The sequence below is a fragment of the Festucalex cinctus genome, chromosome 8 (assembly GCF_051991245.1).
Source record: "Festucalex cinctus isolate MCC-2025b chromosome 8, RoL_Fcin_1.0, whole genome shotgun sequence".
In the NCBI taxonomy this organism is placed as follows: domain Eukaryota; kingdom Metazoa; phylum Chordata; class Actinopteri; order Syngnathiformes; family Syngnathidae; genus Festucalex; species Festucalex cinctus.
In genome coordinates, this window is record NC_135418.1 from 24,043,838 (window position 1) to 24,055,936 (window position 12,099).

At 41.1% G+C, this 12,099-nt stretch overlaps 1 protein-coding gene across 2 annotated transcripts; it reads left to right on the forward strand.

Annotated features, from left to right (window-relative positions):
* Positions 1-2,614: 2,614 nt before the first annotated feature.
* Positions 2,615-4,820, forward strand: sp7 (Sp7 transcription factor). 2 transcript variants are annotated; one of them, XM_077530621.1, is made up of 2 exons: positions 2,615-2,654; positions 3,502-4,820. In XM_077530621.1, exons 1-2 carry the CDS (start codon positions 2,615-2,617, stop codon positions 4,818-4,820), a joined length of 1,359 nt encoding a protein of 452 aa, XP_077386747.1. The 2 variants fall into 2 exon arrangements, with proteins under 2 accessions (XP_077386747.1, XP_077386748.1); XM_077530622.1 differs by having other exon boundaries at positions 2,615-2,635; positions 3,498-4,820.
* The last annotated feature ends 7,279 nt before the right edge of the window (positions 4,821-12,099 follow it).

Below are 12,099 nucleotides of genomic sequence, written 5' to 3' on the forward strand. Positions count from 1 at the left end.
ATGAGACGCCCACAAGAAGGAGATGAGAATGTGTCTTTCTGACTCAAAGTGGAGAGTTTTTTTTGTTTGTTTTTTTTTTGTCAGTTTTTTTGACCAACAAATGAAATAAGGCAAACAAACATAGATTCTCAGCTGGGAAAATAACAATATGCTTGTATGCCTGTCCTTGTTTCAAACATATTCAACAAGCAATGTGAGCTTTAATGGTAAATAGAAACAAGCACAATGAAGTTTTAACTTATATTTAAGCAGTGAACTTGGTTGATGGCAACTAAATGTACGTATTGTTCTCAACACAAACACATTTGAGACTGTACACCACAGGTGTCAAACTTAAAGCCACATCATTTTTTTTTTTTTTGTGGTGCAGTAAAGTATATACTTCATGTGTCTTATGGATTGATTTGTTCTTTTCATTTTGGCAGAAAATCTGAACCAAAAGACAATTTTCTCCTCACATTTATAGATATTGCAAACCTTTTTTTCCCCTCATCAAATCCCTTCTTACCATAAATTGATCAATAATTGTATACTTAAATACTGTATGTGGTTGTCACCACATTACTATTTCCTGTAATTTCTGGATTGAAATTCAATTCATAGTAAAAAAACAAAAAACAGAAACAAAAAAAAAACATAATAATGATGTGCATATATGCAAAATATGATGGGGTGATACATGTACAGTGTATTATATCATTTTCACAGTCATAATGCTCCTTTCGTGGGAAACGCGACAAATGTGAATTTGACAACTCATACTTACCAGGACTCATCCAATTCACTTAAAATTAACTTTATTATTACGGTACCTTTTATGTGCTTTTCTGTTGTTCTTAATGCAATTTTGTGGTATCATTTTTCTGTATTGTTAGCTAATAGATACATTATAAAATGACCCATCGTATTTCAAAAGCCGATATTTTAGGAATTACAGTATTTGTTATTACTCTTCCAACAAATTAATTATTTTTTGCTCTTTAGTGGTCTCAACATGATTACCAAATTTTGTTAGCACGTTTCATGTGGAAATTACCTATATTTTAGTGGTCGCAAACATGGCCCTCCGAAAGCCACTCGGCAGTGGAATGTAACAATAAATTAGCTCCTGACACTGTACAAGAACAACAGTAACACTTTTTGAACAGGAAGTTGGCTATTTTGGTTTAAAGCGGCCATATTGGGCAAATCTCAGGACTCGCACCTCACTACCTTGACTAGTTTCAACTAACGAATTAATCTAAATGAGCCCCAATCAGAAGCAGGTACATTACACGGACAGGCCACACTAAATTACCAAGATTTTTTAAATTCCATCTAATGTGGATTGAGCGTGAGCAAGGTCCGACCTAACAGTGGGCCGGAGCCGCTCGGCTGGCCCAACCAGGCCACTACACTATTTCATCCACAAACAGACCTACATATATAATTATGAATTGAATTAAGTATTGTATTAATTTGGGCCAGTGCCAGTTCTGGCAGCTAGAGCTTGTTGAGTTCAAAGTTTGATGATCATTTCGAGCATTCACAGTAAAAAAAAAAAAAAAAAAAAAGTTCTCAACATGGCCTAAAAGTCATCCATTTTTACACGTGTCCTGATGAAACGTCAAACGTGACCTAAATTCGAATGGATCCTATCTCTAAGAGGATGCACAAAATCCTAAACAACTCATGGCTGAAACTGAACAGGAAGTCTGATATTTTGGTTTGAAAGTCATTGATGCCAAATTCCTTGGCTTGTACGGTCAAAAAAATTGGCCCCAAAGAGGCCCAATCGGAAGCACGTATAAAAGATGGAAGGATTACTCTAAATTGCAATGTTTTGTTCTGTCTTCATTTTCCTGATTCACCATGAAAAAGGGGGCACGAAAGCCCATTCATCACCTTTTGAATTTTTCAAGCAACAACATCCTTAAAAGTTGCACACAGGCTGAACGGGGACATGAGCAAACTCTTTCTTTACCAACAAAGCCAGAGAGAAATTTCCATGAGTTGCAGAATCAGCTTTACAACTGCTCATTCGTCATTTGTTCCCTTTTATCATCAGTCAGCCCCCCCTCCCCGTTATAAATGGCTTTTATGTGATGTGATAATCTCCTCCTTATTTTAACGACTTGATCTTGTTTTTCCTCGCCTGTCTGAGCCACTCAGTCGAAGCGAGCCGCCGAGTCAAAACTTCCAGTGCGTTGGAAACAGACAGAATGTTTGAAACCAGAATAATAAAATCTAGACTCAAAACCACAAGCGAGACTCGCTCATTCATCTTAATGGGAAAACTGTGCGAGATAATACTGGATAATGGAGCCTTCTGACTATCTACTGCAATGGATGTCCACATGGTGATTGATGAGAAACCCATTCATGCAACTGTGTTTGGGAAGGCGGGATTGTGCGCTCGCATCCACCAATCCACATCCATTTCCCTTCATCCCCCCCCTACCTCAGGCCCAGCCTCTTCCAGGAGAGCCCCCAAGCCTGTAATTAGGGGGGCCGGGCTCCCGGAGACTCAAAACACTTCCACGCGTTGCTTCCGAACTTCTTTCAAACTGTCCCGGGACTCTGAGCTGCGCCTCGGCTGCCACTCCAGTTTCCTCTCGGATTTTGTTTCTCAGGGATGGCCGCATCTATTCTGGAGGTAGGAAATCTCATTTTAAGTATGGAGCGCTTTTTGTCCTTTTTCAACTTCATGTCAATGTTGTTGATATTTTAAAGTGCTTTTATGTTCCTTGTACTACTCTTAGAGATAGTAGAATACAATTTATTGTCACGAGGAGTAACAGCACATGACACAGACAAAGACAGAATTATTATTATACTTAAGATATTTTTTTTTTGCTAGGTACAACGCTGCTGACTATTCTCACAGCTGTACACATTAACGTCTGATTATATACAAGCTTGTCATTCACATCTATACATATTTACGTGATACGTATTATTCATGTAAGTCGCCACAGAATACAATATGCAGCAAAAAAAAAAACTCTGTATGCCTCAATAACTGGTCTCAATAAAAAGATGAGAGTGAAATTAACTCCAGCAAATATGTTCATTACCTACTGAAATGAGAACATGAGCAGCAACAAGAATAGTCAGCAGCACTGTGTGTAACAAACACTATATGAGTATTTATAGAAGAAGTATTACATTATATTTAGATAAGTATTAAGTAGTAAGAGGGGGGTTAGCTCGAATATTCTAAGATGATTAATGCAAATTAAAACTACTTAAAACTACACATATTTACTTGTATTTTATTGCAAAACTAACATGAGGTTTTAAGTAAAAAAAAAAAAAAAAAAAAAAAAACTAAAAAAACTAAAGGTGCATTGCGTGACCTCCACAAGCACAAACACGTGCCGTCTGCCATAGCCTTGAGCGTTTTGCAAGCACAGGAAGAGCCAGCGGCGGCGTCGGGGCACAAGTTTTGTATTCGAGTTGACATTGACAGAAGCTGCACGAGTCAGACACAGTCTCATGTTGTTTCTCCTCCCCAGGAAGAAGTGCGCTATGGCTCCAGTCCTCTGGCTATGCTAACCGCTACCTGCAACAAGTTTGGCAGCACCAGCCCAGCGAGGGACTCAGCGACACCCGGTAAGAACGGCGGCACCACTCCACTCAAGAAGCCCTACAACATGGCCTCCGACCTTCAGACGGCCAAAAACGCGCGCGCCGCCGACGCCAGTGGCCTGGCCGACTCCTACAGCGGCTCCTTCACCACAGCTGGAGGCGGCGGACTGCTCACCCCGACCGGTAGCCCCCCTCCTACGACCGGCGGCTACGCCACAGAGTATAATCCTTTCTCCCACTCCTTCCAAACGTCCGTCGCTCAGGACCCCTCCCTGTTAGTGTCCAAACCCCACGCTACGGCGGACTGCCTCACCAGCGTCTACACCTCACTGGACATGACGCACCCTTACGGCTCCTGGTACAAAGCGGGTATCCATCCCGGTATCACGGCCGCCCCGGCGAACGCCACGTCATCTTGGTGGGACGTCCATCCCAACTCCAACTGGCTGCCGGCGAGCCAGCCTCAGTCGGACGGCGGCATCCAGGCGTCCCTGCAGCCCGTGGCGCCGCAGGCTTCCCTTAGCCCCCAGCTGCCGAGTTACAGCACCGATTTTACCACCTTGAACCCGGCTCCCTACCCTTCCGTCGGGCTGGGATCATCCTCACATCTCCTCCAGCCGTCCCAGCACATGCTGCCCCAGGACATGTACAAGCCCAAGCCGGTGCAAGGTGCGGGGCTAATGGAGAGTCCGATGGGGTTGAAGCCAGCGAGGGGGTCAGGGGGCTACGGCGCGGGTTCAACACCCACAAGGTCCTCGTGCGACTGCCCCAACTGCCAGGAGCTGGAGCGACTGGGGGCCTCGGCCGCATCGCTCAGGAAGAAGCCAGTGCACAGCTGCCACATCCCGGGCTGCGGGAAGGTGTATGGCAAGGCGTCGCACCTCAAGGCCCACCTGCGCTGGCACACCGGCGAGAGGCCCTTCGTGTGCAACTGGCTGTTCTGCGGCAAGCGCTTCACCCGCTCGGACGAACTGGAGCGCCACGTGCGCACCCACACGCGGGAGAAGAAGTTCACGTGCCTGCTGTGCAACAAGCGCTTCACGCGCAGCGACCACCTCTCCAAGCACCAGAAGACCCACGCCGAGTCGGCGCTGCAGGGGAAAAGCGCGGCCGCCGAGGGCGACGTGGACCGCCGTGGCGAAGAGACGGCGGAGGTCAGCGCCGGCAACGGAGAGCCAATCGCAAACGGAGACGAGAAGACGGGAGTGCCCGCCGGAGTGGAGAACAGCAGCGGACTTTTGGAGATCTGAAACCTGGATGTCATCCAGATTTTTTTTTTTTTTTTAGAAACATGCCAAAGACATCAAAGCAATAAATGCGCAGTGGTCGGCCGTGCATTTGGTACCTGAGCCTTCAGGACTTACCCGACCTAATCCATCACTCTCATGTAGCAGTTTTGAATCATATCTAATAACATGACGACACAAATTTAAAGCAACTACATCACACCAGAGATGCTGATTCTCGAGTTTTGCTCGTCAAAGTTGGCTGTAACAAATTTTGCCTTTACCAACCAATCAGAGAACACAAAAATGCTGATGCTCTTATGAGGATGAATTTGAAAATCTGATTGGTTCAAGAAACAGATTATAGTGAGTTAAATGGGAAGGCAGGTCAAACATTTGCTGTACAAAAGTATGTTCTATGTACCCCCATTAATCTAAACACGATATTAACACCTCAGGGAGCGGCCATTTTGCCACTCACTGACATCACAGCTGCTCAGGGCTCAGGTGACAACCAATCACAGCTCGCCTTGACAACCACTAGATGAGCCGTGATTGGTAGTTAGCCGAGCAAGTGTGATGTTCTTTTAATTGACAGCAAATGACAAAATGGCCGTCCCCTGAGATGGATAAAAATTGATAGATTTCGCTGCTTAACTCATATTCCATCAACACAGTATTAATGGCAATACTGTTTGTAGACTATTGAGCCCGCTAAGAACATATTATTGTAAAATAATAATAATAATGATTATAATAATACTTTCGGGAAGCACTACTGATTCTGAACTTCCTGAGCTAATTAGAATGAAATGGCAACATATGGACACTGAAATATGATTGGCTTAGCATCTACATACGTGTACTAAAAGCAGTGCAGAATATAGGTTGTACATGTAGGTCATTGCTTCTGATACTATTTCGGCGATGACCGCCTACCACAAAAATCATTTCATTCCCCCTTGCCTGGACCGTAACCAAGCATCTCCATGTAAATACAAGCAAGCCTTACAAACAAACAAAAGAACAAAACAACAAACAAAAAGCATGCGCACAAAAAGAACAATGAGGGCTCACACGTACGTCCACGTTTCTGAAGCCAGCATGCTTCTTCTTCTTTTTTTCTTTTTTTTTTTCCTGCCTTTCAAATGAGCGCAACCACTGGGGAAATTGAATCTGCACAGGCAGAGGCAAAAGAATCTCGGAAGCCACAAGACGAGCCGTTTCAGAGCGAGACGTTTTGGTTAGGATGCCTTCCGCGCAGATCTCATTCGCAGCTGTACTTTGATACTTCAGTCGTCGCTTCTTCTTGAAACAATCAACGCGCAAGCGGGACTTGACACTTCTCGTTGCCAAAAAAGCGTGTTGTCATGTCGAAAGGCTTTTCTCGTGCTTCTCGTGCGTTGTGTAATTTAAATTGCTATTTACATGAATAATCTAATTTATGTCTTAAATTATAAACATTGCCGGTTGTGTTGCACCTTGCGGGGAAATGTAACGCCAGCGAGGATTGCGAGATGAATTGAAGCCAGCCAAATATAAAATAAAATGCCTTAATTTAAGACTATTTATTAGCTATAACAAGGAAGTTAAAGATTTATTTAAAGATCTTGACATTGACTATTTCTATGTATGTATTCTTTGTATTGTGAAGTCTTCCACACAAATGATGAATTAAGGGCTACATACTATATATTTGCAACAATATATAGTTTTTTTTTAACTGTGTTTATTACATTTTCTCTGTTTTTTTTTTTATTATTAAAACTGTAACCTTCCTCATGAAGCCTTGTGCTTCGGACAAAAGAAAATGCACAGTGAGCGCTGATGGAAGTTTCAGTGTTTGCTTTTTTTTGGGATGTGAAATACGAAAATATTGTACATAGTGAAGGGCATGTATGGTGTACAGTACATGTAAAAGTCCTGATGTGTGACAATTATGGTGCTTAAAAAAAAAAAGTAAAGATATTTCAAAGCGTTTTTCTTGACTGTGTCCTTACAAACAGTTTGACTTCCTTTCTTGTTTCCACCTCACCTGCTTTCATTGTCACTAGCAGGACAAAGCGCTTAGCACCACACAAAGACCTGCACTGTAGTTAACAACAATTGCGCCACTCTTAAGATTAAGAGGCGTAATTATCAGTCAGTGTAAAAAAAACAGAAGGTGGGAGGATTTAGGACCGAGGGCAAGTGGTTGCATTGTTCACGTGCTCAAACAAAAGGGGCAATTACTCGAGAGCAGGATGACAGGTGTGATGTGCAGATACGAGTGAAATCTGGCGAATGTGTTTGAGGCTGGCTCGCGAAAAATATCTACAATTTGACGCCATGAAGCTACCGTAGCCGCAACTTTCCTGTCAGGATAGTAAAAATGCTTGAGGTGGGTGGCGCTGGGCGTTTTCATAGCGATACGAGGTGACTCAATGAGGTCTGTGTGTCAAAAATAGTATTTGGATTTACACTGCATTTCCGAGTGCCCAATTTAGTCAATGGTGCATTTATTGAACTGTCTATTTGCATGAATAACTCATGAGTTGAATGAACTCATGAACTCAATGAGTTGATATTCATATAAGTTCTGATCAAGAAATTATATTACATTAGTTGGCCTGAACTGACTTGAAGAAATAACATAATGTAATGGTCTGTGCACTTCTATTCTATTTTTGTGCCATATTTATAGTTTATGCAAAAGGTTAGAGAGTTTCAGTTCTGATCTCGGGTTTTCTTCGGGCAGCACAGAGAAGTACTGGTTGAAATTGTCTGGGTTCTGTGAATTCAAATGATTTATGAAACACTATCAAACAAATATTTACGGTAATTACGGTGTAACATAATTGCGTCAGAAGACATCCGTTACTCTGTTTTTGCTTCCAGTTGAATTGTTGTGTTCATGTTCTATTCCTATCTGATTTTCATCCGCATTTGGGAGCTGTGGATATCCTTGATTTTGATTTTTTTTTTTTTTTTTGGAGGAATGGACGGGTTAGGCCGACACCAGGCTTTATTTCAAGGTATTGGTACACTCTTATGGTCGTTTTAAAATCAGGTTCTAGAAATTAGAAAAATAGAAAATTGCCATTAATTTCATGCAATTTTAAGGGAAAATGCTATATTGGTATTGGTGACTATTAAGAGTTGAAAATTTATACAGGTATCAGTCTGAAAAAATGTTTTCCCATACAGGCAAAAAAAAAAAAAAAAGAATGGAAGCATGTCATTTGAATCATGTAGTGTAGACCCAGCCTTGAGTTAACAGGTAAGATTCCAAATATAAACTCATTCACCCCCTGCTTGTACTAATGTATTTTTTATTCTGTTGCAATAGGAAACATTGTAATTTTCCTTTTACGGTGACCCCCACCCCCACCCCAGTAGCCACGACTCGCCCATTGTAACATTTACACTTAGCAGTCTGCATGGTTCCAATTTGGGGCTTCTAATGAGCTGTAGTTGAGGTCAATTTATATAAAACGTCCCGGGGCCGACTCTGTCATCAGGGAGCGCCGTGTTTATGGTGGTCTGAAGTGGGCGCATGGTCGAATCCACAGAATAAGGATTGAGGATGGCTTGGTCTTGGGTGTGTCCGGCCAAAGAGTGGGGGTTTTGACAAGATGGTCAGCACCGCGGGTATTTTCTGACATTTTGAAAACACGCGCTTCCCCTCGACAGTGGCGGTGGTGGCGGCCTGAGCTTTATTTTTACTCGTTTTATTTAAAACGGCCAGGAAACATTAAGTGTAAACCATAAGGAGGAAAATAATCACGGCGGGACACACAAAGGCAAAACCACAAGGTGGACGCTCTTTCCATATGTTTGAGCCACAAGTGCACTTCCGCTCCATTTCATTTAAAAATAAAACAGAGTTGTGAAGAAACTAACAACACATTATGTCATGAGAGCCCTGGAACACCTGTTAAACGAATTAAAGTTTCATTTATTTTCAAAATACTCAGTTTATTCTTGACACCTAAAGACTTTCATGAACAACTAGACTAAGTGCAATTTTTGGAGAAATTGCGTGGGAATGCCGAAAGCTGAATGCCAATAAATGAATGCTAAGATTTTCACGCATGTGGAATGCTTATGAAGTAAATTGAGAGATAAATTATGAAATTATGACCTCTTGGTTACTGGACAATGCCCTTTACCATCTGTGCCAGCAAGCAGTGTAAGATACCTGGTAATGATGATAAGTTATATGTATAGAAGTGGGCGTGAAAAGTGATACTTAGAAAAAGTTCAATGTCTGTCCCATTGAAAATGAATGAAGAAAAGTTGATATTACAAGTTAAATTGTGCAAATACTGTAAGTAATGTGGAACCAGACGATATATAACCCGGGAGGCGTGAACTTTTGAAGCTAGTTAAAATTAGAACATTGTAAATTGGATGTATTATGTGAGAGTTGTTACGCGGCAAAAAATGTGAAGAATAAAAATCACATAAAAACATACGTAGGAATGCTGAAGCATTCCCACGATAAAATGGCGTTATATGCTGGAAATAGCACTACATGTCAAAATAAAGGACTTGAAGAGCACAATGCTGGTTAACACAAAAACATGCTTCTTGAGTTCATTTGACTTAATTATAAACAGTGATATATAACTTAATAATTCTAACATTATTGCAGCAGGACCGCAGGGCATGTTTTATACGGAATTCTAACATTTAACTTGTCACATTGACTTTGTCATGGTAAATGTAATACTTATTGGTTAAGTCTCCATTGTAACAATTTGGTGGTTGTGGTCATGCTTGTATGACTCTATGAAATTGTGCAGCCAAAATGGGCACTGTAGTCCAAGACGGATTGAATAAGCAATCAAGTGTCATAAATGCCAGCAGTAGCACATCATAATAAGAATGAGCAAAAAATAAAATAAAAAATAGATTTACATTTGTTGGTTGATTCATTGTTACAACATTGTTAAGTAGTTTGCTGGCATGAAAACACAAGTTCATAACATGGAGTTTCCCATACCTTTATTTTGCGTATCTCTATATTTTATCATACAAGTATGTCCCTGAACAAATAATGTTTAATAAGTGCTTTGAGGCAATGCCGTGACATACTTTTTGTCAGGATAAAGTCCAATATTAAAGAATGTTATAATTTTATAAAAGTAACACCTCATGTGCATTTTTTTGTTTTTGTTGAATAAAGTAGTACACATTTTAACCCAATTGTAAAATGTGAGCAGCCTCATGCACGATGATGAAAAAAAAATCAGCTGTATGCTTACTGGTCTTATAGTGTGTGTACTGTATCTCCTCAACATTCACGAGACTTCTCTGAGAACCAGCTGCCGGTTGTAGTTCCAAGACTGACCTGTGAGAGGCAGCGTGGGGGCACAGTAGATCCAGACTGCTGGAAAATGGAAAAGAAGAAGAGAACGCAGTAGTAGAAGAAGAAATAGAAGAAGTTAGGCTTGATACAAAACCAGTCACTAATTTAAAATTACGATTACGACTGAGAGTCATGGTGATTTATTAATTTATTTATTTATTTTATTTATTTATTTTAATTAGCATGCTTATTTTTTGGATGTCACACAATGATTAACTCCCAAGGAGGTAAATGTCAGTTTTTAAGTCTTGAACAACAAATTGGTAATGAATGTCCTTTTTCCTCCTGTTATTTGGTCTTAGCTGAATAGCAGAGTTACAGAATGCTGTGTATGCTGTCGTAGCCACAGGCACGGGTGCGCACCGCTCCCCACTGGCAACGCAAAGTCGGGGGTTTAGAGTTTAGTAGCGGGACAAAAGCACAGGTGTCTGCAGGTGTGAGCGCAACTCTGCAGCAAAAGACTGGAATGTTGTGTCGGCATGGCCTGGGGGGCTCGACGGCGAGGCCGTAAGTTACAACAAGATAAGGATGGCCAGCAAAGGGGAAAACTAACGTGACCCCGGGCCCATTATGCGACAGGGCTTTAAGAGGAAAACCTCTCAGCGATCAGAGCAGTAGAAAGGTCAAGCCATGGGAAAGAGTATCTTTTGTTTGCCGTGTCCTTATCAAGTGTAGACATCACAGAGGTCAACGAGAGAGGAAACAAACGCCAGTGATGTGAAAAATGGTCAATGTCTTCATTGTCTCTCATTTTGTTGGACAATGGTGCTTTGACTTATGAGTGACCCGCAATACGAGCTTTTCAAGATAGGAGCTGTAACTCAGATGAAATTTTTTTTTTTTTTTTTTTTTTTTTAGTGATGAACTCAGTTCAACTTCAAAATAAGCAGAAGTGCACTCTAAAAACAGTTGGATCAAAACTAACCCAATTACGGATCAAAACTGGATCAATCCACTTTATGAGTAAATATGACCCAACTTTATGGGTTGTCTTATACAAAAAGACTCAATTCAACTTTATGGGTTGTTTTATACAAAAAAAAGACCTATTTCAATCCCAAGGGTTGGTCCATTTTTGACCCATAGTTGGATTATTTTTGACCCAACTGTTTTTAAGAGTGTGAGGTAAGTAGTTGAACAATTAATCAAAAAGAGGCTTCAAGCCATAGACCAATTCTGTTTTCTTTGAGCTGATTTTTTTTTTCCATGTCAATTTGGTATAACAAAATTCTTAGGTCACACTCATCTAAAATAAACATTGTGAAAAGGTGTCAAACGTCACAAGTGTTCGACAAACTAGACAAGTGAAAAGTAATGGCGGACGAAGGAGCAGGTAACAGTCAGAGGCAAAGAGAAGATGCTTTAGAAATGAAAAAGATCAGAAAATGTTGGCTCCAGTTGCACAGAATCCTTGAAACATTAAAAATAAATAAGTAAAAGTCTTTTAAGATTTGAAAAATCCATACATGTGTCCCAGGCCGAATCAGTATTACTTAACTTCATAAAGCTTTTTATATCTACATATAAATCATTTAGTTTAATGTGGGTGTGCACCATCAATCACTAAGTGCTGCTCATATTTTCGACACTAAGTTCTAATCATACACATGTAACCGCGTTTTTTTTTTTTTTTTTTTTTTTTACACTAAAGCCGCCTTTAAAGTTGAAAAGGGAGCTACTCCCTCGCTGCCCATTGCGCCAAACGCGACACTAAACGAGGCCATTTCGCTTATAAAAGGCTGTGGGAGGCTTGCGGGCGACTCAGCACCCCTTTAAAAGATAATGCGCTCCCCATTTAATGGCCTCCGGATGACAAATTACTTCCAGGGAGTAAAAATTTAAGTGAAGGAAATTGCAACATGTGACACGACATGAGACGTGTAGCCATGTTGAACATCCATAATTTAATTAGAGGCAGCAGAAGCATTTTTGCCAATGAAGCATGATCCA

Bases quoted from the DNA above. Each gene is read 5' to 3' on its own strand.
- sp7 (XM_077530621.1), top strand. From the start codon at position 2,615: ATGGCCGCATCTATTCTGGAGGTAGGAAATCTCATTTTAA. The intron at 2,655-3,501 runs GTATGGAGCGCT...CTCCCCAGGAAG, and splicing joins GGTAGGAAATCTCATTTTAA to AAGTGCGCTATGGCTCCAGT.